The sequence below is a fragment of the Trachurus trachurus genome (assembly GCF_905171665.1).
Source record: "Trachurus trachurus genome assembly, chromosome: 12".
Classification (NCBI taxonomy): Eukaryota; Metazoa; Chordata; class Actinopteri; order Carangiformes; family Carangidae; genus Trachurus; species Trachurus trachurus.
In genome coordinates this window covers 2,743,500-2,771,241 of record NC_139908.1, presented here as the reverse complement: position 1 = coordinate 2,771,241, position 27,742 = coordinate 2,743,500, and the positions used below count along the sequence as shown (strand labels likewise).

General features: G+C 41.3%; 1 protein-coding gene across 1 annotated transcript in view; it reads right to left on the bottom strand.

The window, feature by feature from the left end:
• Positions 1 to 932: 932 nt before the first annotated feature.
• The window catches only part of LOC310994982 (cGMP-dependent protein kinase 1-like), a gene marked incomplete at both ends in the record, with an annotated part of 30,983 nt that continues 4,173 nt past the window's right edge, over positions 933 to 27,742 (bottom strand). Inside the window, 19 exons of the mRNA XM_083983912.1 lie at positions 933 to 1,031; positions 1,137 to 1,203; positions 1,337 to 1,399; positions 2,642 to 2,764; positions 6,074 to 6,237; positions 6,333 to 6,474; positions 6,559 to 6,648; positions 7,547 to 7,686; positions 9,152 to 9,248; positions 10,660 to 10,734; positions 10,841 to 10,906; positions 12,399 to 12,493; positions 15,139 to 15,216; positions 15,349 to 15,412; positions 16,381 to 16,486; positions 21,936 to 22,049; positions 26,415 to 26,514; positions 26,588 to 26,654; positions 26,737 to 26,875. Coding sequence (XP_083840038.1) covers positions 933 to 1,031; positions 1,137 to 1,203; positions 1,337 to 1,399; positions 2,642 to 2,764; positions 6,074 to 6,237; positions 6,333 to 6,474; positions 6,559 to 6,648; positions 7,547 to 7,686; positions 9,152 to 9,248; positions 10,660 to 10,734; positions 10,841 to 10,906; positions 12,399 to 12,493; positions 15,139 to 15,216; positions 15,349 to 15,412; positions 16,381 to 16,486; positions 21,936 to 22,049; positions 26,415 to 26,514; positions 26,588 to 26,654; positions 26,737 to 26,875 — 1,889 coding nt within the window. The remainder of the gene's footprint in view (positions 1,032 to 1,136; positions 1,204 to 1,336; positions 1,400 to 2,641; positions 2,765 to 6,073; positions 6,238 to 6,332; positions 6,475 to 6,558; positions 6,649 to 7,546; positions 7,687 to 9,151; positions 9,249 to 10,659; positions 10,735 to 10,840; positions 10,907 to 12,398; positions 12,494 to 15,138; positions 15,217 to 15,348; positions 15,413 to 16,380; positions 16,487 to 21,935; positions 22,050 to 26,414; positions 26,515 to 26,587; positions 26,655 to 26,736; positions 26,876 to 27,742) is intronic.

The window sequence follows — 27,742 nt, the reverse complement described above, 5'->3', positions numbered from 1 at the left end:
GTGGAAAGAGATTAGTTTTGACCAGAAATGAGACATTTTGACAAGAAATAAGACGAATATTCTTGGAAAGATTTTGAGTTTTTGCAGTGTAGACTGATGTCTGTCTATAATGTAAAATAACTCTGTCTCACATTAGCCCACCTATTAGCTAAACTTATTTTCCCTCCTTTTTCAGTTAAATTTAGCCTGCATGACTTATTAGCTAATGCTAACAAGTTGCATTTCTTAGCCTTTCTTGTTAGCAAAAAACTAGCCTATAGCTAAAATTAGCCTGCTAATTACTTGAAAGCAAAAACTAGCTTTTGTTAGGCTACTTTTTTACCTTCTTTTTTTTTTTTTTTTTTTTTTACTTTTTTGTTGTTTGTAAGCTAGTTTTTGCTTTCAAGTAATTAGCAGGCTAATTTTAGCTATAGGCTTGTTAGCTTGTTAGCTAGATTTAGCTTGCCTTGATTGTTAGCAGATTAGCCACAGTTTATTGGTGACTTGAATCAATTCAGTGCTTTTGGTGGCTAAAAAATTATGTGGAAAATAGACTAAAGAATCAACGCTGCTCTGTCACATCATGGAGCCCGTTATTATTTAGGCTATATTCTGAGGAAAGATATAAGGCCAATGTGCTCATTGTTTGTGTTGTTTGAACATACTTTGCTGTGTACGTAGCCGATGTTAATCCAACAGTGGTGGGACTACAAATGGAAATGACCCTAGAGCTAAATCTGGTGTATTTACATTTTGGATGTTCATGAATACGCAGAGTCCCGTTACAAATAAACAAATAAATGAAATGAGTAAAAGGTGTTCATCATGTTGTGTCGATCTGCTCGGTGTGCACCATGTTTGATATTGTTAATGTCTTGTTCTGTCCTTTTATTTGACTTCTCTATGGCTTCACTTCCTGCTCCCGCTCTTTGTTCATCACCTCGTCCTCTATCCTAAAACTCCTGGTCCCACCCGGACTCTTCGTCAGGAGGAGGGTCGTCACTGTCGTCTGGGAAATGGTCAAAGTTGCTGTTGTCGAGGGGCCCGTCCACCTGATGGAGACACACACACACAAACACACACACACAATCAGTTTTCCCAGCTTTTCTCTCATGTATGTTGCAGCTGACAGACTGTGGAGGATGAAGGACACCCACTGTGGGGGTGAACGGAGAGTCGATGGTTCCCTGGCGGAGACCGTCCCAGTTGAAGCCCTCAAACCACCTGAAAGATAATATAAGGACGTGCTGCCATGACAACAGTTTCATCTGCCACAGAAAGTAGCTACACACAGATAGATAGATAGAGAGAGAGAGTGTGAAACAAACCACATGAAAAGCATCTGTTACTGCCTCACTTGTGTTTCTGGATGTCCTTCACGCCGTTCTTCTGATTGCCCAGTCGCTCTGACGGGTTGTCCCTGAAGCAAACACACAAACACACAAACACAAGCAGTTATCCCTGAACAACCTCCTGTACTGTGTGTTATAATAGCAAGCATCCATGAAAGATAAGTAGCTAAATTATATTACAGGAATAGTTCAACATTTTGGCAAATTGGCCCATTGCCATAATCCCTATAGTCATAGCAGTAGGTTTGTTACCTTGCTCAGAGCTACGCTACGGAGGCTCATTATGGGATTTCTTGGTTTCCCTCATCAAACTCATCAAATACACAATCCAACAACTCCACAACGCTCTGGTGGACAAGTTGTGACCTGCACATTCACCACGCTATGAGATAATAACACAACGTTACCACACAGAGTTGTTTTAGAGGGAAATTCATGCAAAACCACTGATGCACGTTGCCTTCAGGGACAGTTTTTCATCAAGCAGTCTCTATATTTCCCTCTAAAACAACTCTGTGTGGTAACGTTGTGTTATTATCTCATAGCGTGGTGAATGTGCAGGTCACCAGAGCGTTGTGGAGTTGTTGGATTGTGTATTTGATGAGTTTGATGAGGGAAACCAAGAAATCCCATGAGCCTCCGTAGCGTAGCTCTGAGCAGCTCACGGCTCTGCTCCGCCGTTCTAAAAATAGCTTGCACCGACAATTAAAGGTAACGAACCTACTGCTATGACTATAGGGATTATGGCAATGGGCCAATTTGCTAAAAAGGTAAAACTATCCCTTTAAAGCAACTACACAGACCTTTTAACTGGATATGCAAAAGTATCTGGTTTCTGCTGATGTCTCGGTTTTACCTACAACAGCAAATTAGACTATCATTGGGAAGATAAGGTTTCTAAATAGTGTAACTCTTAAACCTCCGGTCTTCATTCTGGTAAAACACTACCGCTTTTGTCCATAGGGGTCGCCAAAATCAACACAAAATGAAAGTTCTTTGTAGATTTTATACTTTAGTGATATTTTTTACTGATTGTTTGCTTAATCATAACCCATTTATTGATTAATATAAGTTTGAATGTCTCTAAGGAGGTTATACAGGAGTTATGCCACTCATTATCACTTCTTAGCATCATGGTAGCACATTTCCTAACACATTTAATGTTCCTAGTGCTATAAATATCAACATTCTCACATTTTTACATCACGATGAAAGCTGGTGATGTTTATTAATGTCACTGTAACATACAGTATGAAGAAGTTTGACATGTGGGACTGAAAGAACACGTGTTTTGAAGGGGCTGTGAGAACCTGCAGAGCCGTTTGATGAGGTTGGCGGCGCTCTTGGTGATCTTCTTAGGAAACTCGATCATGTCGATGCCTCTCAGGATGATGTTGTAGGTCTTCATGGGATCAGAGCCGGAGAACGGAGGACTGGAGAGAGAGAGAAAGAGAGATAAAATATCAACAATCTCATTTAATCAAACAGGACTGGAGCTACACTGCAAAAACTCAATATCTTACCAAGAATATTTGTCTTATTTCTAGTCAAAATGACATTTCTAGTCAAAACAAATCTCATTATACCTAAAATATATACATACATAGTTATACATAAAAATGTAGACACTTTTTACTTGTTACAACTCAAGGGGCTTATCCTACTATAAATAAACAACTTCAACAACTTATTTCAAGTCTATTTTCATTTGAAATAAGCAGAAAAATCTGACAGTGGAGCAAGTTTTTCTTTCTTATTACAAGCACAAAAACTGGCAGATTTCTCTACTTATTTCAAGCGAAAATTAGTTTGAAACAAGTTAAAATGATCTAAAAACAAGTTAATTTTTAGGTGATGAGTCTTATTTAAAGTGGAAAGAGATTAGTTTTGACTAGAAATTAGACAGTTTTACAAGAAACAAGACAAATATTCTTGGAAAGATTTTGAGTTTTTGCAGTGTAATTTAGCTCCTCACCTCTGACTTCATTACACAGTTAATTAAAAATCACATTTCCAGGTTAAGGAGGAAACATTCGTCCTCTCAGACGCAGCATCTTTAGTGTCCAGAGTCATTCTGCCACAGCTGCAGCAGCATCACAACATCTGGAGGCATCACTCAGCCTCAGCAACACACTGTGTTGTGTGACAGCTGCAGTTTGTCACTGTGGCCATGAAAATACAGAGATGTGGGGAAAAAATATGCAGCTGATGAGATTCTATTGTGTTTGAGTCCCTGAGTTACTGCAGCAGAGAAGAAACAGATCAATGAGGAGAAGGATGCTGCACGTGTGTTAGAGGTCTGCTGTGCGGTTCTGTAGCGGATACACAACAGATGTGGCTCTCTGGAAAGTGCAGATGTTGTATAGTGTCTCTGTGTTTTGTCCGGATTGTGTTTTTTTTTTTTGCTTTGAGCGACTGTCCCAGAAAATCAATATTTAAAGACCTCAAGGTTTCCTGCTCTGTTTACAACTTCCTGGATCTGTCAATGCTGTGTCAGATACAATAGTTAGTTACAGCTGAGCAGACACCAATGTGGCCACAACATGTTCGTCTCTCTGTCCTCTACATGTCTCCCAGAAACCTAGCCTAGCCTGGCCGGTTAGCTACATTTGGGGAGCATACATCAGTCCAACTGCCCAAAAGTCTGACGGCTCATTTCTCCGACTACCCATTCTACAATGTTAAGGTTAGGTTTAGGGTAAGGTTAAGGGTTAGGGCTACTTAAGTCGGAGAAGTGGGAGGTCCGACTAATGGACGCAAAAATAAAGAAATGTATGGTCGGAGAAATGGGTAGTCGGACAGACGTCATGCGCCCGCTAAATTTTGCTTAAGTTGACTTGTTTTACTGGGCACATGACGTCTGTCTGACTATCTATTTCTCCGACTCTGACCATGCATTTCTTTATTTTTGTGTCCATTAGTCTGACCTCCCAATTCTCCGACTTAAGTAGCCCTAACCCTAAACCTAAACCTAACTGTAACACTGTAGAATAACTTGGATTAATGGCTAGTCGGAGAAATGAGCGGTCGGACTTTTGGGCGGTTGGACTGACGTATGCTCCCCGTTTTACTTAGTTAGCTCAGTCTGGCCCGTCTTGCTCGTTAGCTCCAGTTAACTTGCCTCGATTGTTAGTTGAAATAATCCTGTGCTGCTTGGTAGCTAATAGCATGTTCTGTGTGTTCGCTTGTAGCATTTGTTAACAATTAACTTGCCTTACTTGTTAGCTAAAATAGTCTTTTTGCTTGTTAGTCAGAGATGGGGACTTGAGTTTGCGACTCGGACTCGAGGCGTCGCACACACAGAGACTTAAGACTTGACTTGGACTCGTGTTTTGGGACTCATGAACAATCATTATTTTCTTGACCTTTATAAAACACACACATGCTGCTACAGCTGTGCAGGGCCACATCCACCACACCAGGCTAAAGAGAGAGGAACAGCTGAGCTCCTCTAACTGCTCGGTCGGTTTACAGGTGAGTTACAGGTGGAGAGCACAGCACCGTCCTTACAGGTGACACACATGCAGACGTCCGTGTAAGTTTGTTGTCTGACCTTCCTTCATGAGGACGGCTGCATAACTGGCACATATCTACTGTAAACTAAGTCCTCCTGTGTAATTTGTTGACTTGTTGTATGACTCAAGGCACGAGTGGAAGTGCACGTGCCATGAGTTGACGACATAAGGAACTAATAAAAAAACAACGACAACAAAAACAGTTCTTCTCTCAGTAACATGTGGTTCCAGATGAGTTCTGCTACACATAAACATGTCAGCCATATCCTCCAGATCTTATTACCTTCTATAATTAACATCTTAAATCATTTTCCATGTGGTTCATCTACAGGTTTTCTGAATTCAACAAAGCAAAAAAAGAAAAAAAAAACTGGCCTTGATTCAGAATACAGCTTCATTTAAAGGAAAGCGTTCGTTGTGTGGTTTCTTCATATTGCATTGCAATAACCTGCATATCATATAACAAATAACAGTAGTACTGATACTATATGCTAATAAAGGAGTGATAAATGCTTTGAATTTCTTCATGTAGCTGTGCAGTATTCTTAACAGACCAGATAGCAGCAGATGATAAAAGGCTCATTACACCCAAAAGAGACAGGACTTACTTTTTTAGAGAGTTGAGACTTGCAACAACAGACTTGTGAACATCTCTGTTGTTAGTTAATAGGCCTTAGGTAAAATTGGCCTGCCTCACTTGTTAGCAAATTCTAGCAAGGCTATCTTGACACAGTTTAACATCATTTGATGACTTAATATCTGAAGCACAAACATGTCACAGCAGCTGTGCTACACGCCTCCAAATAACATTGGTCTCACCCAGTTCAGCGCATTGAAACAGCATGTTTCAATCGAAAATCTCAACCGCCATTCAGTGTGATTCATATTTTCAACATTAAATTTTCAGAATGTTGATCAACTGCTGATTTTTCAACCTTAACCAAAAATAATCAACCTTTCTGACCATAATTTAACGTTGATCCAACATCTTTTGCTATCTGGTTTGGTTTGTTTCTTTTGTGGTGAACTATGGGAGAGGATGAAGCTCCAAATTAGCGACATAACTCCGGTGAACACTGAATTTTGGGTTGAACAACGTACTGTAGATTTGTCTCTGGTTGTCTCAGGGACAGAACGACACCTTGTCTGGTGGACGAACCATACGTTGGGTCTTTACTTGTTTAGTTTCCATCCTGACTCAGGTATAAAGTGCAGATCTTGTCCTACCTGCCACTGAGCAGCTCGAACACCAGTATTCCCAGAGACCAGCAGTCTGCCGAGCTGTCGTGGCCCTTGTTCAGGATGATCTCAGGGGCCACGTACTCGGGGGTCCCACAGAACGTCCACGTCTTCTTACCCAGACCCACTTTCTTGGCGAAGCCGAAGTCGACCTGAGGCGCAGAAACACACGGTGGTGAGTGTGTGCTCTTTGTCAAACTGCTGCATCGTGTTATCGGATGTATCAATTTAACGCTGTGGCGAGCACCAGCTTGGCGTATCCTCGGTGGTCCAGGATGATGTTCTCAGGTTTGAGGTCTCGGTAGATGATCCCTCTGGTGTGGAGGAAGGCCAGAGCCTCGACGACGCAGCCCGTGTAAAACCGAGTGGTGCCGTCATCGAACGAACCCCTGGAACAGAAGAAGAAAGCAGGTGTCATGGATGAACGAACCACCGGGGCTCAGACCTGTCAATCAAAACCTCTGTGCACCGACCTGTCCCTCAGCACCGTCCACAGCTCTCCTCCCAGACAGGCCTCCAGCAGCATGTACAGGAACTTAGAGTCTCTGAAGGTCCGGTACAACCTGCAGCGACCAAGAGCCACAACAAGTCAGTCCACAACAACAGTGATGTTTTATTTCCCACAGCAGCTGCACTGTGGATTTTACAACAACACCTCATGGGGACTTTTTGTTTGTTCCTTTGGTTCTCATTTAGAGGAGGATGCTAAATGCTAAACTGTAGCATGTTGGGATATATGGATCAATGACATAATGCAATGTCAAGTGGTGTAACTGGATATTTTTTCCATTAAAATTTGACTACATACAGGAAAAAATGTGGAATAAATGTGATTCACCAATGCAACACTATATTTCTTGAGAATTTTTCATAATTTGTCACATAATTTAGAAAAAAAGAGAGGTGTTTTTATAGAAACACAGCAAAAAATACAAAACAATCTATTTCAATTTAATATTTTCACAAGAAAGTATACTTTTATAAGACTTACTGTACATCCACTATAGGTGGATAAAATATTTAATATTTATCATTCTTTTGTGGTTACACCATTTGACATTTTCAGTTCATTCAGTCTTTATGTTAAAAAATGGTTCAAATGACATAAAACCAACATGAATACAAAATGTACATTTTATTTTTTAAAGCAGTTATAATCTATTTTCATTTATTTAAAACAAATGTTCACGTGTCACTGACCCATATATGTATTTACGTAACTCTACCAGCTTGTGATTAACATGTAATTATCATGTCATCTGTGTTTACGTGTTGAAACATCTTGGATCTGCTGCTTCTCTCGGTGTCACATCCTCATCCTGCTCAGTGAGCTCAGACTTACCCAGGTGTTAATTAAAAACCAAAATGCTAATTAAGCTCCTCTTGGTGCACCTGTATTAATGTAATCCCACCTGAGTGAGTTAAGTTACAGCTGTGACACACACGGAGGAGCAGAGAGACCTGATGATGAAGGGGCTGTGAGCCTCCATCATGATGCGGCGCTCCGACAGGATGTGTCCCTGCTGGCTCATGTCCACGATGTGGCGCTTCTTCAGGACTTTGAGGGCGAACGAGCGGCCGTGGTCGTTCTTCAGATGCACCTGAAAACACACACTGCAAAAACTCAACATCTTTCCAAGAATATTTGTCTTATATCTTGTCAAAATGTCTCAATTTTAGTCAAAACTAATCTCTTTCCACTTAAAATAAGACTCATCACCTAAAAATTAACTTGTTTTTAGACAGTTTTCACTTGTTTCAAACTAATTTTCAATTGGAATAAGTAGATTTTTCTACTTATTTAAAGTGGAAAATTTGCTTGAAAAAAAGTAAAAAAAAAAAAGTGTCTAAAAACAAGCTACTTTTTAATGTGATGAGTCTTATTTTAAGTATAATTAGATTTATTTGGACTAGAAATGACATTTTGACTAGAAATAAGACAAATATTCTTGGTAAGATTTTGAATTTTTGCAGTGCACACACACACACACTGTGAAAACACACCACGTCTAACTAGATCTGTTACGAGGGGTGATAGTATTCCTCAACATAGAACTCAGTTTGGCAGCTCTTCTTTTTCATGTGTGGTCATGAGTCAGTGCAATGTCTATGAGGGGCCTTACAAGCCATAATTCATTCTTTCACTCACACACACATACATTCTCCTTACACATGCATATATTTTCACTCACACATACATATATTTTCACTCTCATATTTATACATTTTCATACTAGAAGTACGTATGTATGTGTGTGAGAGTGAAAATATATCTATGTGAAAGGAGAATGTATGTGTGTGAGAGTGAAAGAATGAATTATGGCTTGTACGGCCCCTCATAGTTATCTGTGTATTGTATGTGTTTGTGTTTGAATGTGTGATGAGAGTAAGAGAGTGTATGTGCTGTTGATCCCTATTGTGCACTTGATTTGGCGCTCTTGTTCCCTGCTTTTATTAGTGTATTCTGTCATTTTTTTTAAATATTATGGTCATTATGTCACTTTTATTATGTCCTATTTCAATGATTTTAATACTGTATCTGCTCCCACTTTGCCAGGGACTACAGGCGGAAATGAGCAATTGTTGCTATAACCTGCAAAAATTCAAAATCTCACCAAGAATATTTGTCTTATTTCTAGTCAAAATGTCTCATTTCTAGTCAAAATAAATCTAATTCTACTTCAAATAAGACTCATCACATTAAAAAGTAGCTTGTTTTTAGACACTTTTTACTTTTTCAAGCAGATTTTCACTTGAAATAAGTAGAAAAATCTGATAGTGGAGCAAGTTTTTCTTTCTTATTACAAGCACAAAAAACTTGCTTTCACTGGCAGATTTTTCTACTTATTTCAAGTGAAAATTTGTTTGAAACAAGTTAAAATGATCTAAAAACAAGTTAATTCTTAGGTCATGAGTCTTATTTTAAGTGAAACCAGATTAGTTTTGACTAGAAATGAGACATTTTGACAAGAAATAAGACAAATATTCTTGGAAAGATTTTGAGTTTTTGCAGTGTAACCAGGCTCAAAGCATCTCTTCTGATGCAGCAGACAACCCTCCACCCACCAGCTCCACGCGGCTGAAGCCTCCCATCCCCAGCGTGCAGATGATGTTGAAATCACAGAGTGAGACGCTGGAGAAGAAGTCGGCCTCGGCCTGAAGCCTGCAGAGACAGAGAGACAGAGAGACAGAGAGACAGAGAAGCATCTCAGTCTCCATGTTGTTTCTCAACTGAGCGACCCAGCTGCAGAACATCTGGACGCTGAGTGAAGTGAAGTGAAGTGAAGTGAGTGAAGCAGCAGAGACTAAGAGGCTTCAGTTTGTCTCTGCTGTGAAATAAAAACAAAAAAGATAATGAGAGTTTGTTTATTGCTGAGAGACGAGAGGAGCCGTGAGGTGATGATGATGAAGATAATTACAGGACTAACAACGACTGGAGCTGTTTGTTTCCTCTCAACAAGTCGTGACAAACCAGCGACTAAATCAACCCACATGCAAATATAACATGTGTTCAGGTATGTGTAAAAAAAAATCACATATTAGAATCATATATTGCCATTTATGTCTAGTTTTTATACAAATATGTATGTTTATATTGTAGATGCCACTATTTTTTGGACACAAAATTAACTTGTGTTATATTCACCTTTGTAGATGCTGTTTAGTTTTTTGACAATACGGTCCCATCAGTACGATGGAGTATTAGGGCCACATTGAGAAAAAACAAAACAAAACACAGACTTTGAGAATAAAGTCATAAATTTACGAGAATAAAGTAGTACATTTCATACGAGAAAAAAGACATAACATTACTAGAATAAAGTCTTAAATTTACGACTTTATTCTTGAAGTTTGTGATTTTTTTTATTTGTCAATGTGGCCCTAATATTCCATCGTACATCAGATCAGTTGATCGATCAACTGATAAATTCTGATGAGTCTCTTCCTCAACAGTAACAAACCTGATCTGTTTCTTATCTGTTCATTATTCAATCCAATCCATTTTATTTATAAAGCACAATTTAAAAAAACACAAAGGTTTCCAAGGTGCTGTAAAGTAAAATAAAGACCATAAAACATACAAAAAAAGCAAAAATACTTAAGATAAAAAACACAATAAAACATGAGAAATAAATAAACTGAGGTAAATGCAGTGACTGCTTGATGAAAAACTGTCCCTGAAGGCAACACGCATCAGCTGTTTTGCATGAATTTCCCTCTAAAACAACTCTGTGTGGTAACGTTGTGTTGTTATCTCATAGCGTGGTGAATGTGCAGGTCACAACTTGTCCACCAGAGCGTTGTGGAGTTGTTGGATTGTGTATTTGATGAGTTTGATGAGGGAAACCAATTAAGAAATCCCATAATGAGCCTCCGTATATAGCGTAGCTCTGAGCAGCTCACGGCTCTGCTCCGCCGTTCTAAAAATAGCTTGCACCGACAATTAAAAGGTAACGAACCTACTGCTATGACTATAGGGATTATGGTGATGGGACAATTTGACAAAATGTTGAACTATCCAGAGTGATGACAGGAAGTGTCAATGTAAATCCTTTAACCACACACACACTCACCTGGCTTTGACCTCGTCGCTGTCGAGCTGTTTGTTGTTGACGTCCTCCAGTCCTCCAATCAGCTGCTTGAACGACCTGAGACACAAACAAACAAACAAACAAACAGACGAGGCTCCTTTAAAAACTCTAACGCCACCGTGTCAAATCAGTATATTTGTGGTGAACACAGAGAAACACTGACTCTCTGTCGATGACCAGACATGTGACATCACCCACGGCCGTGACGCTCGCCGTCCGCACGTCCTCCCTGCAACAGAGACACACACACACACACACACACTTTGTCACACACACACACTTTGTTCACTTTGGTCACACAAAAACACACAAACTCACATTTTATGATGAGATGAATCAGCCTGAATATAAAGATCTTAACGTTCATATTATTAACTAATAATGAGTTCATGCAGGTCGTTGGTTTCTGAATGACGATGTTTCACCTTGTTAACGTTACCGTGGAAACAGTGACCGAGTCCATTAATTCCCTTCAGCAGCAGGTTCAACATACAAAAAAATAAAACCCTCAGAAATGTTCGAGGCCGCGACAACACAGAGGTCGGAGATCAGATCAGATCAGAGCGCTTTTTGTTCTAATGATGAGGAAACATCAGTTTGTCTTTTATGTGGCTCTTTAGCTTTTAGCTCGTCCAGATAAACATTTTAATTCTCCACTTTTTGCCCTGGATTTACTTTATTTGAAACAATGATCAGACTGAAGGAGCTAAAAACAACATAAAAGTTATTATTCTTTTATATATATATTATTATTATTATTATTAGAAAGTTTCACTTAAGCAACATTTCTCATTAGAACCTGTTGTTTTATTATATTTATTTATTTATCATGTCAATAAAAGCAGCCAATCCAAATATGTAAGTAGGCGGAGCTAAAGAATTATAGTTGTAGGGTTATTATTATAACATGACTCCTACCATGTTTGATGTTTTTGCTGAATAAATTACTGAAAAGCTTAAAGGGATAGTTCAACATTTTGGAAAATTGGCCCATTGCCATGATCCCTATAGTCGTAGCAGTAGGTTTGTTACCTTTAATTGTCGGTGCAAGCTATTTTTAGAACGGCGGAGCAGAGCCGTGAGCTGCTCAGAGCTACGCTATAGGAGGCTCATGGGATTTCTTGTTTTTTTTCCCTCATCAAACTCATCAAATACACAATCCAACAACTCCACAACGCTCTGGTGGACAAGTTGTGAGCTGCACATTCACCACGCTATGAGATAATAACACAACGTTACCACTCAGAGTTGTTTTAGAGGGAAATTCATGCAAAACCTCTGATGCACGTTGCCTTCAGGGACAGTTTTTCATCAAGCAGTCTCTGTATTTACCTCTAAAACAACTCTGTGTGGTAACGTTGTGTTATTATCTCATAGTGTGGTGAACGTGCAGCTCACAACTTGTCCACCAGAGCGTTGTGGAGTTGTTGGATTGTGTATTTGATGAGTTTGATGATGAGGGAAACCAAGAAATCCCATAATGAGCCTCTGTAGCGTAGCTCTGAGCAGCTCACGGCTCTGCTCCGCCGTTCTAAAAACAGCTTGCACCGACAATTAAAGGTAACGAACCTGCTATGAATATAGGGATTATGGCAATGGGCCAATTTGCCAAAAATGTTGAACTTTCTCTTTAATTGACTGTTAAATTGATAAGCAATACATTTTATATAGTGAGTATTTGAGATATGAGATATAGGTGAACGGTGTGGTCGTGTCTTAACCCTTTCAGCGCCTGCTCTCCGAACCAGTCGCCTTTACTGAGCGTCGTCACGGCGAGCTGCTCCTCGCCGGCCGCCTGCTGCTGAGAGACTCTCACCTGTAGAGAGACAGAGACAGAGAGAGGTGTGTCGCCTTTAAATCAGTCCTGACAACACAAACCAACGACATCACGTTGCTCCGTGTGGCCGTGATCCGTCCTGACTGATCCCAGACCAGTGAAACAAAGCTGCTCTGTGTCTCTGCGATGATGATGGATCGTCTCTCCGAGGGCGAGTTAAAACCCTGGAAATTGATTTTGAATCACGGTGAACTGAGATGAACCGAGTTTGTTTCTTCCAGGAAACAAGTTTCATAAGAGAAGAAACTGTCACACACACACACACACACACACACACACACACACACACACACACACACACACACACACACACACACACACACACACACACACACACACACAGAGACACACACTGACCCTGGACCAGCAGCAGCAGCAGACACCAGAGGGAGATTCATCATCGTTATCCCCCTCATATATTTGTCTCTGTGTGTTCGTACCGGCAGGATTTATCGCCTGCATGTGTTTTCCTCATGAAGCAGCTTTAGAAAGAAGGAGAAGAAGCTCCGAGCTCAGAGAACACAGAGACATTATATTATGATGAATATGAAAACTCTAATATCGTCTCATCTAATATAAACCTTTAACAACACTACACTGCAAAAACTCAATATCTTACCAAGAATATTTGTCTTATTTCTAGTCAAAACAAATCTCATTATACTTAAAATATGTACATTTATACATATACATACATAGTTAGGCCTATACATAAAAAAGTAGTTTGTTTTTAGACACTTTTTTACTTATTTTAAGTCTATTTTCATTTGAAATTAGTAGAAAAATCTGATAGTGGAGCAAGTTTTTCCTCCTTATTACAAGCACAAAAAAATTCCTTTCACTGGCAGATTTTTCTACTTATTTCAAGTGAAAATGATCTAAAAAAAAAAAGTCAATCTTTAGGTGATGAGTCTTATTTAAAGTGGAAAGAGATTATTTCTGAGTAGAAATGAGACATTTTTGTCTTATTTTTTAGTCAAAATGTCATTTCTAGCCAAAACAAATCTCATCATCATCAAAATAAGACTCATCATGTAAAAAGTAGCTTGTCTTAAGACACTTTTTACTTCTTCCAATATTTTCACTTGAAATAAGTAGAAGAATCTGATAGTGGAACAAGTTTTTCTTTCTTATTACAAGAAAATGAAATGAAAACAAGTAATTTTTTAGGTGATGAGTCTTATTTTAAGTGGAAAGAGATTTGTTCTGACTAGAAATGAGACATTTTGACAAGAAATAAGACAAATATTCTTGGAAAGATGTTGAGTTTTTACAGTGTAATCTCGTCCTCTTGGCTCAGACTCAGTGTTCACCTACATTTTGTATATGATTCAGGGAAGAAGAGGAAGATGAAAAGCTCCCGTGTTGTTTACTGGTTTTCTATGGTTGCCCTGGTTACGGTCTCTCTGAATCACCGGGGGTCGGTGACCTGCAGCCGGTTGAAGTTAATGGGCTAAAAGTGAACAAAGTAACCGGTGACCTCAGAGGTCAGAGAGGAAGAGGAGCTCTGATTGTTCTCTCTGCTCTTAGAGACGACGACATCATCAGCTCAGATCACCTCCCTCGTCTCTCTCCTTCCTCCTCTCTGTCCCACCTCCTCCTCTTCTCTCCTCCTCCTCCTCCTCTTCTCTGTTCCTCTCTCCTCTTCCTCCTCCTCCTCTTCCTCCATCTCTCCTTCCTCCTCCTCCTCTCTGTCCCTCTTCCCCTCCTCTCTCTCCCTCCATCTCTCTCCTCCTCTTCCTCCTCTTCTCTCCTCCTACTCTTCTCTCTCCTTCCTCCTCCTCCTCTTCCTCCTCTTCTATGTTCCTCCTCCTTCCTCTCTCTTCCTCCTCCTCCTCTTCCTCCTCTTCTCTTCTCCTCCACTCTCTCCCTCCTCCTCTCTGTTCCTCTTCCTCCTCCTTTCTCTCCTTCCTCCTCCTCCTCTCTCCTCCTCTTCATCCTCCTCCTCCTCTTCTCTGTTCCTCCTCCTCCTCTCTCTCCCTCCTCCTCCTCTCTCTCCCTCCTCCTCCTCTCTCCTCCTCTTCATCCTCCTCCTCCTCTTCTCTGTTCCTCCTCCTCCTCTCTCCTCCTCCTCTCTCTCCCTCCTCCTCCTCCTCTCTCCTTCCTCCTCCTCCTCTTCTCTGTTCCTCCTCCTCTCTCTCCCTCCTCCTCCTCTTCCTCCTCCTCCTCCTCTCTCCCCCTCCTCCTCCTCCTCTCTCTCCCTCCTCCTCCTCCTCCCCCTCCTCCTCCTCCATCTCTCTCCTCTTCCTCCTCCTCCTCCTCCTCCATCTCTCATTCCTCCTCTTCCTCTTCTCTGTTCCTCCTCCTCCTCCTCTCTCTCCCTCCTCCTCCTCCACCTCCTCCTCCTCCTCCTCTCTCTCTCTCCTCCTCCTCCTCTCTCTTCCTCCTCCTCCTCCTCTCTCCCCCTCCTCCTCTCTCTCCTCCCTCCTCCTCCCCCTCCTCCTCCCCCTCCTCCTCCTCCTCCTCCTCCTCCTCCTCTCCCTCCTCCTCTTCCTCCTCCTCCTCCTCCTCCTCCTCCTCCTCCTCCCCCTCCTCCTCCTCCTCCTCCTCCTCCTCCTCCTCCTCCTCCTCCCCCTCCTCCTCCTCCTCCTCCTCCTCCTCCTCCTGTCATCGTTTGTCCTCACCTGTCCTTCGCTGATGATGAAGAATGTGTCTCCGGTGGCTCCCTGACGGATAATGTAATCACCGTCACTGTAATGAGTCTGAGAGAGAGACGGAGAGAGAGGGATGAGAGAGGGAGAGGGGGATGAGATGAGATGAGATGAGTTCGGGCTTCAGACCAAGAGACAAGAGACAGAAAGAAAGTGGACGAGTGTTTGTGAAGTCGTCTTCACCTCCTCCAGAACGTCGGCCAGTTTACTGAGGACGTCCTCGGGAAGAGACTGGAAGGAGGGAACGCTGACGGAGAGAGAGAGAGAGAGAGAGAGAGAGAGAGAGAGAGAGAGAGAGTCAGTGTTTAACACTCCTGTTGTCCTCCTGGGTCAAGGAAGGAAGGAAGGAAGGATGAAGGGAAAGAAAGAAGGGATAGAAGGAAGGAAGGAAGGAAGGAAGGATAAAGGGATAGAAGGAAGGGAGGAAGGAAGGAAGGAAGGACGAAGGGAAAGAAGGAAGGAAGGCAGGACAAAGGGAACTATGGGAGGAAAGAAGGAAGGGAAAAAGGAAGGAAAGATAGATGGAGGGAGGGAACAGATTGGGTCAAAAAAGAAGGAAGAAGTAAGGACAAATGGAAGGAAGGAAGGAATGAAGGATAAAGGGATAGAAGGAAGGAAGGCAGGAAGGACGAAGGAAAAGAAGGAAAGAAGGAGGGAAGGAAGGACGAAGGGAACGATGAGGGGAAAGAAGGAAGGGAAAAGGGAAGGAAAGATAGATGGAGGGAGGGAACAGATTGGGTCAAAAAAGAAGGAAGAAGGGAAAGAAGGATAAAGGGATAGAAGGAAGGAAGGAAGGAAGGAAGGAAGGAAGGAAGGAAGGAAGGAAGGAAGGAAGGAAGGAAGGAAGGAAGGAAGGAAAGCAGGAGGGACAAGGGGAAAGAAGGAAGGAAGGATAAATGGATAGAAGGAAGGAAGGAAGGAAGGAAGGAAGGAAGGAAGGAAGGAAGGAAGGAAGGAAGGAAGGAAGGAAGGAAGGAAGGACAAAGGAAACGATGGGAGGAAAGAAGGAAGGAAAGATGGAGGGAGGGAACAGACAAGGTCAACTGGATCAAAAGAGGAATGAATAAGAAGTAAGGAAGGAAAGAAGCAAGGGAAGGAAAGAAGCAAGGGAAAGAAGGAAGGGAGAAAGGAAGGAAGGAAAGAAGGAAGGATGGAGGAAGTGAGGAGAGGAGGTCATGGTCATGTGACTGTGACTCTGTGGTCTTGGTCTTGTACCTGCGGAGGAAGTCCGTGTACTGTGAGTGTTTGATGAGTCCAGTCCTCATCATGATGGTCTGGAAACCCTGACGGTCGATGGCCCACAGCTTGATGTCGGTCAGAGCTGAACACACACAGAGATGGAGAGAAAGATGGAGAGATGGAGGTTTAACTTCTCCTCCTCTGCTGATGAAGACTCTGTTTTAATCATCATGTTTTTTCAAGCATCTTAGATCGACAGGGACAGAGATGTGAAGTGAAACGCACAAGTTTTTAGTTTTGGTTTTAGTTTCCAGAGCAGCTCAGTGACACTGTAAAAATAAATATCACTGACTCCATCTGCTTTTAAAAACAACTTAAACCAGACATTGCTCCTAAAATATGTTTAAACTCTTGTTTTCTGAATATTGGGCGCTTACAGTTTTTATTATTATTTTCTGCTGACTTTTTTTTTTGTATCCATGGTTGATTTCTGATGTGTATCTTCCCTATTGAATCAATTGGACAGACATTTTTGACTATTTAGTTTCTTTTTTGTTTTGTTTTTACAGTGTCAGCCATTGGTTCTTAGGACTATGTTCAGTTCAAGATCATCTCTATTTTTACAGCACCAAATTATAATGTATATAGGCTATATCATTATCTATGTAGCCTATATATTTTTGTATTAATTATATTTTTGTATATACCACTCTGTGTACTATGTTTAATATGTGTACGAGTAAAACTGCTGCACAATCAGTGCACCCCCGGACCCCTTCTTTTTGTTTCCTGCTTTGCTTGCATTGGTCCAGCACCCGCCCGACATGGGTGTTTGGATGTGCGTGCTGTTTTTCATTTTTGCTTTATATACTGTATATCATTAGGTTGAGTTTGTGACCTTTGACTTTATTATAGAGAGAAACTAACAGAGCAGCACAGACAGAGACCATGAACAGCAGTAATATACCGATTACTGTTTATTTTAACTGTGCAAAGAAATTATAATTATTACTTAATTATTACTTATTAAAGTTTTTCCTCCCTGTTGGTTTGGCAGGTCATGACCTCATCATGTAAAGAGCCTGGATATAGCCTAATGTAGATTATGATTTGGTTCTTTTATAAGTAATATGAACGTAGGTTTAGAAAAGTTCTGTATAAATAAGAAATATTATTATGAATAATATATAACATACAGGGCCGGCCATAGGATGTTGGTGTCCCCTAAACAAGGTTTTTGTTTGTGGCCCTGCACTCTAAGCGCAAACACCAAATCACTGGTTAAAACTGAATACAGATGTATTGAGAAATGTCTCAAATGTGAGATAAAAGAAGCTGAATATTGACTTCACATTACATATAAAGCTCATAGCTGCACGTGCAGACCTCAGGATGTTTAAATGACTTGATGAACCCCAGTACCTTTCTGATCATGTGGCCCCCCACCTAACGGCTGTGGCCCTAAACAACCACATAGAGGGTTTATGCCAGGGGCCGGGCCTGAAAACATAATATAATAACATAATATATAACAGTGTGAAACTAAAATGTTCTTTGTAATAGAGCAGATCAGACAAAACGTCCTCACAAAGCAGAGACGTCCTCATCATAACCATGGTCCTCACAAAGACAGCTATACATACACACACACACACACACACACACACACACACACTCTGGTGTCTGTGTGGCCATAAACGATTGATTGATGATCAGTTTTTAAATAACTGTCCTCTCTCTCTGTCTCCGTCAGAGGTTTAATCTTCCTCCTGTCACGTCCTCGTGTTTCTCTTCTCTGACTCTGAACAGACGACAGGTTGACACACTGAGCCGCTCCTCCATGACTGACCTCTATACGAGTCTCCGTGTTGCTACGGCAACGTCAGGCATCACATCGTCCTCCATCCGTCATGTTTATTTACATGTAAAACCATTAGGCTTCTCATGACCCGCCACACTACTTACTCCTCCACTGTTTTCATTACCCACGATGCACTGTGGTTCACGCTCTACACATCCACTCAGCCTGTGAAACATCATATCACATCACGTCACATTTTCATTCTTTTTCTGTCTTTAGTATCGAAGTAATTCATTCATTCATTCATTTTCATTTATTCCATTCATGGTATACATTCTTCACATGGTTGCACATATTTACATAATGTACACATTGTCACCATGAATGAAAAGGAGCAGGATGAAGAAAACTTATAACTACATTGGCTTACTTCAACACCAATATTATTCTCTGTTTCAAATTATTAAAGATGATGAAACATAGTAGTGACAAGAAAACAAACAAAATAGCAGCGGACACTTGTCTATCTATCTTTTCTTTTTTTCCCCTTTTTTTCTCTTTCTCCCTCTTCTTTTTTGTAGATACTTATCTTTTCTTTTTTAAACATTTTCTTAAACTGAGACATACTTGTACAACTTTTCAATTCCTTGCTTTGTGAATGCTGTAGTTTTACAACTGCAACAGAAATACATAATTGTTTATTTCTCAACAAGATTCAAAGTCAGATAATCAAAATCAATATTTTCTTCTACTTCTGTGTTTTATTTTGAAGGGCTGATCCATGAGAAGCTCTAAAAACCATCTCAGTGTAGTTTTCCATCTCCTCTCTCTCTCAGCTTCTCTCTGGAGCTCTAGTAACAACAGGTCGGTGTCAGCCAATCAGAAGAGAGGAGGAGGCTCTGAGACTCTCTTCTGATTGGCTGACTGTTTTCTAAAGTGTTACAATAAAAAAAAACAGAGCAGATTTCAGAATAAAACACTCAGAGAAACTAAAAATCCTGCAAAGTTGTTGGATGGTGGTGTTGTCCAGGTGGTGAGGGGGCGGGGCTTAGTTGTGACATCACAAAGTGACAGGAAGTCCTGACGGCTGGTTTTTAAAGGTTCAGTTTCTGAATACAGGCTGTGTGCATTTCTCTGTGGACTGAGGCTTTGATACTTTCACAGTATTAATATAGAACCTAGAGCTGCTTTATAATCACACTACACATGGACATCTACCTTTATACTGTATGGAGCTTTAACACAAACATCTACCTTTATACTGTATGGAGCTTTAACACAAACATCTACCTTTATACTGTATGGAGCTTTAACACAAACATCTACCTTTATACTGTATGGAGCTTTAACACAAACATCTACCTTTATACTGTATGGAGCTTTAACACAAACATCTACCTTTATACTGTATGGAGCTTTAACACAAACATCTACCTTTATACTGTATGGAGCTTTAACACAAACATCTACCTTTATACTGTATGGAGCTTTAACACAAACATCTACCTTTATACTGTATGGAGCTTTAACACAAACATCTACCTTTATACTGTATGGAGCTTTAATACAAACATCTACCTTTATACTGTATGGAGCTTTAACACAAACATCTACCTTTATACTGTATGGAGCTTTAATACAAACATCTACCTTTATACTGTATGGAGCTTTAATACAAACATCTACCTTTATACTGTATGGAGCTTTAATACAAACATCTACCTTTATACTGTATGGAGCTTTAACACAAACATCTACCTTTATCTTTATCTCTTTTAGGTTACACCTTTTTTGCTTCTTCCAACGTCCTTCATATAACAACTTTTAATTTGACGAGTTATTCAAATTAAAACATTCATTATTGCGGCTTTGAAGCTTCAAATAAGATACAATTAAGGAATGTGATGGAGAATCTGAGTCTGATTCTTCAGCTGCTCATAAAGACGTTTTTATCTTCTCGCCTGAATGACACGGACACAAGGACGCTGACGAGGAGGAGCAGCAGACCGAGAGGAGAAGAGGTGAGCACACACACACACACACACACACACACACACACACACACACACACACACACACACACACACACACACACACACACACACACTGCAGCAACAAGACGCTGTAAACACATTTTTAGTCACATGTACCCAAAAACACAGTTTTATCATTCAGCGTCTAGGCATCCCTCCAGGACATCAAAGTCACACACACACACACACACACACACACACACACACACACACACACACACACACACACACACACACACACACACTGATAAAACAGTTAGATAGTCTTCTCTTCTAACAGCCTGGGAGTGTAAACAGGAAGTGTTGCCACGTCGACAGAGAAGCGATGAGAAGTGACTGAAGTGTCTCCAACGGCGGCAAAAACTAAAGTTTCTCGGCTCTAATCTGGTTCTATGTGCTAATTGTTCATTATCTCTGAAAGATAATGAGTTTTTTCTATTTAAATCACTTTTTTTTCTCTTCTCATTAAATATTTTATGACTCATCCTCGACTCAGATGAAGAACAGATCATCTGTAAATTATATACAGTCGGCTAAAAACACACAGGCTGTGTAATGTCGATGTCAACACACAGGTGAATCTGCTAATATTGAAATATTGATCCTGTTAATCTGTGAATAGAAACTCAACATTTCTTGTAATTATTTCAAACTAAAAGCCTTTGGAATTTTCGGGGATGGGAACCCAGGGGCTTTTATTGTGAAAAGTCTGCAGACATTTCATGTGCAACAACAGTCGACAAAGCAAAGTGGATCGGACTGAATTAATCTAATGTTCAGATTATACTGGAATATGTTTAATATAATATAATATAATGTAATACTGTAGGCTACAATATAATATAATGTAATATAGACCATACTATTGAGTTATTTATTGATAAAAGATGTAAGTTTTCTCTTTCTGAAACCGAAATATATTTAAAAAAAAATCATTTCACCTGATTCAAGGTAAACTGTTGTCATTTCTTGTAATTATTTCAAATTAAAAGCCTTTGGAATTTTCGGGGATGGGAACCCAGGGGCTTTTATTGTGAAAAGTCTGCAGACATTTCATGAATCAGAATGAATTAATCTAATATTCCGATTATACTGGAATATGTTTAATATAATATAATATAGAGCATACTATATTGAGTTATTTATTGATGGCAGATCTAAGTTTTCTCTTTCTGAAACTCAAATATAAAAAACATCTCAGCTCAACTGCAGCAGCATAGTAAGAGGTGGCACAAAAGGTTGTGTGTGTGTGTGTCCTGACTTTCAGACAGTTCATTCATTCATTCAATCAGAGGAGAAAATGAAGTGAGCAGCCTGATGTTTGCGGTCGACCTTCATCCCGGCGACTAAACGCTGCTGTCGCTGCTGCTGCTGAACCATTAAAAACGTTCCAACATTTCCACAGAATGAATCCAGTTCATTTGAGCAGCAGCAGCAGCAGCAGCAGCAGCAGCAGCAGCAGCGGCAGCAGTAGCAGCAGCAGCTTTAATGGACCTGCAGCCTCTGTGATGTGTTCAGGGCCTCGCTGCTGCTGCTGCTGACACACTGCTCTTACTCTGTAATGATAATGTGTTTATGTGTGGAGCAGGTGAACGAGTCGAAGCCCTGAATGAGACGTTCCCACACTGAATCAGGACATCAAATTGCTCTGAAATAAATCGACCTGTTTGGGAGGACACGGCAGAGTGCAGTCAGTGTGTAGTCATGTGTGTGTGTGTGTGTGTGTGAGTGTGTGCTGTGTGTGTGTGTGTGTGTACCTGTTACTGTGGCCGTGCGGGTGCAGTTGTACAGGATGGCCAGTTCTCCAAACACCTTCCCCTGGCCGATGGTGCAGAGCTTCTTCCCCTGTTTGGTCACCTCCACCTTCCCCTCTGAGGAGACAGCAACAGTTCAGCTTTCATTTAAAGGAATAGTTCAACATTTTGAGCAAATTGGCCCATTGCCATAATCCCTACAGTTTTAGCAGTATAGGTTTGTTACCTTTAATCGTCAGTGCAAGCTATTTTTAGAACGGCGGAGCAGAGCCGTGAGCTGCTCAGAGCTACGCTACAGAGGAGACTCATGGGATTTCTTGGTTTCCCTCATCATCAAACTCATCAAATACACAATCCAACAACTCCACAACGCTCTGGTGGACAAGTTGTGACCTGCACATTCATCACGCTATGACATAATAACACAACGTTACCAGACAGAGTTGTTTTAGAGGGAAATTCATGCAAAACCGCTGTTGCGCGTTGCCTTCAGGGACAGTTTTTCATCTCTGTATTTCCCTCTAAAACAACTCTGTCTGATAACGTTGTGTTATTATCTCATAGCGTGGTGAATGTGCAGGTCACAACTTGTCCACCAGAGGGTTGTGGAGTTGTTGGATTGTGTATTTGATGAGTTTGATGAGGGAAACCAAGAAATCCCATAATGAGCCTCCGTAGCGTAGCTCTGAGCAGCTCACGGCTCTGCTCCGCCGTTCTAAAAACAGCTTGCACCGACAATTAAAGGTAACAAACCTACTGCTACGACTATATACTAAGTTCTGCAACTAAATAAAAAAGCAACAAGAGCCACATGGATCCGATCAGACCAAGATAAGAGTCTGAGGAAGAGTTTAGGAATATTTCACCTCTGCAAAAATATGAAATATGGCTTTGTAAAGTTTTCTGCAAGTAAAGGATTAAGGCCTACACTTTTCCCCAGAATCAGAATCAGATATTTAATTGATCCCAGTGGGAAATTAGGATGAGTTAGAGGAATAGAAAATAAGGTGGTTCAAAATAGATCATCATACATCAGGTGTTCGTACGGCTTATCCGTGCAGAGTTAGAGTTGATCCCAGCTGACAAGTATATCAAAGTATGTTTTTCTTTTAAGAATTCACATTTTCATCACTCGTTGTGTAGTCGTAAACATGTACCACTTATTTAACAATATGCATCATCATCAGGAACTGGGACAAAACAAACCGCAGCTGAGTTTTAACAGATTTGCTCAGGAACTTGAGTATTAACATGAAACTACGATGTTTATTTAACACTTGAGGAACATCAGAGGATCTACAGAGTCAGGGGGATTCGTCATCTGAGGACCATGAATGTTTGTAGAAAGTCTCATACAAATCCGTCCAGTCGTTGTTGAGGTAACAGTCATATGTTAAAGTACAATTCCGGGCAAATTCAACTCGGGGGCTGTATTTTCCTAACATTTTAGGTCTAAAAGAAGGAATCTTAAGATTTTCAGTTTAATTGCTCCTGTTTTGTGGTAGTTGTGTCTGTCCCCGCATCGCCACGGCAGCAATGAATGGGAGCGGATGCAAGTTCCGCTGCTTAGGCTGTTTACATCCCTCAAAGCCGCAATTTGCCCAAGTTGCGGTGTGTTCAGGTGCAGTGGGAGCTACCGCTAAACACAGGAATATCAACTCTTGACTTGCTTGAAGTGTACATTTTTTCCCACAGACAGCGTCAGGTGGCGACTCAAACATGCACTGAGAAGTTTTTTTTACTTGAAGCAATAAGTCAAGAGTCGATATTCCTGTGTTTATGACACAAACGGGAGCTTTCCCACTGCACCTGAACACACCGTGCACAGCAACTTGGGTCTCGCGTGAGACTCCGGGAGACTTTGAATTAGATCTAGTTTTACAAACATGTCGCTTGCTTGAAGTAAATAAACTTCTGGCTGCATGTTTGAGTCTCCATCTGACGCTGTCTGTGGAAAAAAATTGCGGCTTTGAGGGATGTAAACAGCCTAAGCAGCGGAACTTGCATCCGCTCCCATTCATCGCTGCCGTGGTGATGCAGGGACAGACACAACTACCACAAAACAGGAGACATTAAACTGAAAATCTTCAGATTCCTTCTTTTAGACCTAAAATGTTAGGAAAATACATCCCAGAGTTGAATTTGCCCGGGATTGTCTTTTAAGAGGCTCTTTCTCATTGGAGTGAATGGGGCAAAGGTTCAAACAGAGACTCGTTGTTACTGACACTAATCCATGCGCTAACATCCACACTGACACCGGCTGAGCAGAAACCCATTATAAAGACACAGCTTTAAGACCAGAGCTGCATTCAGAGCACATGATGAGAGACTAAACTGAACAATGTGAGTTTAAACGCCTCTTGTGTCGACAGCAGCAGCAGCAGCAGCAGCAGCGTTGTTTTCCACTGTGAGTGTGTGAAAGAGCGACTTGTCCTTGAGAGTGAAGTGGATTTTTTTACGATGAGCAAGTGAACGTGTCAGGAACATGTGGCTGAACTGGACAAAGTTTCCTCATGCTCCGTTTCTTCCTGCTGTTTTTTTATTTTATTTTTTTTTACTTTGTGTCACGACGCCACGTCTCTGATGAACCTGTTTACTCCGGCTGGTTTGTAATCTGCTGCTGCCGGCGCTCAGATAAATGGGCTGTCGGTCTGTATCAGTCCAACTCAACACCCCACACACACACACACACACACACACACACACACATACACACACACTCAGATTAGTCTGGTCCCACCGAGCTGAACAGTCCAGACCCCAGATAAATAAATAGTGGCGGTGGAGATCTGTGTGTGTGTGTGGCCATTAGCGCCGTCGCTGAGGTATTAATGTGGAGCAACAATTTAATAAACTTTATTAACAGAGTGTTAATGACATGTTCAAATGTTCAACTTTATATAAACAGTAACCAACAGTAACCAGCTCCACACAGGCTCCTCCTCTTTTTGGGATCAGCAGGAAATTAGGGGGCGGAGTCAGATAGAGCCAAGATGGCGACAGTGCAGCAGCAGCAGCTCTGAGCTCAGTTCTGTCATTTTTGGTGAGTCACAAACTTCTATTCACAAACTGCTATTCATAAAAATGTGAAGTTTTGAGGCTCCTGATTTTAACAGGTGTAAGCTTAAAGGGATAGTTCAACATTTTGGCAAATTGGCCCATTGCCATAATCCCTATAGTCATAGCAGTAGGTTTGTTACCTTTAATTGTCGGTGCAAGCTATTTTTAGAACGGCGGAGCAGAGCCGTGAGCTGCTCAGAGCTACGCTACGGAGGCTCATGGGATTTCTTGGTTTCCCCTCATCAAACTCATCAAATACACAATCCAACAACTCCACAACGCTCTGGTGGACAAGTTGTGACCTGCACATTCACCACACTATGAGATAATAACACAACGTTACCACACAGAGTTGTTTTAGAGGGAAATTCATGCAAAACCGCTGATGCACATTGCCATCTGGGCCAGTTTTTCGGCAAGCTGTCTCTGCATTTGCCTCTAAAACAACTCTGTCTTGTAACTATCCCTTTAAAGCAGAAGTAAGCAATATTTTTGTGTTAATATAAGTCTTAAATAGTTATATCTTTCGACAGCAATCACTTCTATAGAGTGTTTGGTCTGAAACACGGGTCTGTCAGTCACTCTGCTCTGCTGTAAGCCCAAGAGAAAACGTTCCTTGTATCCTACAACCTGTATCCAATGAGGAGAGAGAACGGCATAAAGGGGCGGTCCTCTCTGTGTGTGCAGCCAAGGGATGCGCGTGAATGTGGTGACGTAGGGACGAGGGCGGGGACTGGTAACTCCATCTGCTGACAAGAAGTTAGACAAAACCACCGGATCGCTGACTTCTGCTTTAAGCTCAATACTTTAATGTCTCTCTAAATTGTCTCTCTCTCTGTCCATATTTGTCTTCATTACCGGAGTCCAATGAATCTTGGGATAGGCTACATTGACCCATGGATGATCCAACCTAGATCCTTTGCTGCCAAGAAAGATGCATTTAAAGGAACACTTGGAAAAATGACAGTTTAGTTCCTTAAGTTACTTAATTCTGACATAATCAGTCTTTGAATGCAGCTTCCATTGGACACAGTGAATTAGGAGTCTGTCTGAGGACTCACCTGTTGGCTTGTGATAGCGTTTCAGCCATTAAAAAGATCAGTCACACCAGAATCTCAACTCTCATTTCTCAGTAACATGAAACTATATGAGAGAAACGTATAGAATCACATGGCTGCAGGCTGTTTTTTAATCAGTAAGGACTAATTATGTGTTAGCTTGAATTAATTGAAAACGACTTAAAGACCAAAAAATGGCAGTTCTGCCATCTATTAAACGTTTAAAATGGAAAGTGCAAAGGATAATGAGGAGGAGGATTTTCTTGGTTCCAGATCATCGAGCATGAAGATTTGGTCTTTTTCAGTTCGTTTGACCATATATAATTGTTGAGGTAGCGACCAATCACAGGGCTGGTTGACTTACCCTCCAGAACGTAGACGGTGGAGCCGTCATCTCCCTCCTGGATCACGCAGCAGCCTTTGGAGATGCTGGTCGGGTGCATACAGTCCATGATGGTGAGGATCTGCACAACAAAATGAGTTGTGTTCATAAAAAAAAAACACAGATCAATGGTTATAAATGATGTTTTCTGTTACCTGTCCGTGTTCCAGGTGTTTCATGAAGTCGTTGTCCAGCAGAGCTCTCTGGATCAGCTCCCTGGACCTGCAAACACACCGATGGGTCAGAAAAACATCACAACCGCTGTGTGAGTGTGTGTCTGTGTGTAGTGTCTGTATATACTCACTCTTTGGACTTGCAGTAGCTGGTGAGGGTCACGTCGGTGAGCTGCGAGGGGTCCAGCACCGTGGGCTCGGCGGAGATGGCCTGTCTCTTGGTCCGCTGGGGTTCATCAGGCGTCCCTGGTGATTGGACCGCTGCTCCTTCTACAGACAACCAGACAGACCAGACACATCCAGATGTTTGTAACGATGCTTGGTCGTCAGATAATTCTACAATTTATCATTTTAGTTCTCTCTAGCTTTGCAAATATAAAGAGGATGCTACTTGTTCTTCATCTACCCATCCAGAGTAGTCCAGCAGTTCCTCTCTACATCAACACCTTCTAGCTCTTCCTTGAGGATCTTGAAGCGATCCCAGACTAGATGTCTTCAGCATGTTCTGGGTCTTCTACCAGTTGGACAAGATTGGAAGAACTCCTACTAAAGGTGCCCAGAACGTGTCCCAACCAGATACCTGAACCACATCTACTGGTTCCTGTTGTCCATTGTCTAAAGTTCATGACGAGAGGTGACGGTTGGGACAAAGTCTGAGAGATCTGACTTCACCACAACGACCGTGGAGAAGAGGAAGACAATGGATGGACGATTGGGATGGATTTTGGGTCCTTCTTCAAGACGAGGACCACAAGATACAGGATGGACAATCCAACATGGTTGAGTCTACTTCAATGGTGCATATACTGACAGACTAAGAGTTGATGTGGATCAAACCTGGGACTGAATCGCTTTGATTGTGATAATTGGATGTTTGTTTCAATCTAAAGTGTAAAGACAGGTTTGATGGACACCAGCTGCTTTCTGATTGTTTCACTGGAGGAACCGTGACTCTAAGTGGAACAGATCACCCACCTATGTCACCTTTGTCTTTGTTTATTTGTCATTGTCGTTCAACTGTGTGCATTGGTGGTTGTTGCGGAACTACAATTTGCCCCTTGGCGATAAATAAAGATTACCTTATCTTATCTTACCCTACCATACCTTACGTTACCCTACCTTATCTTATCTTACCTT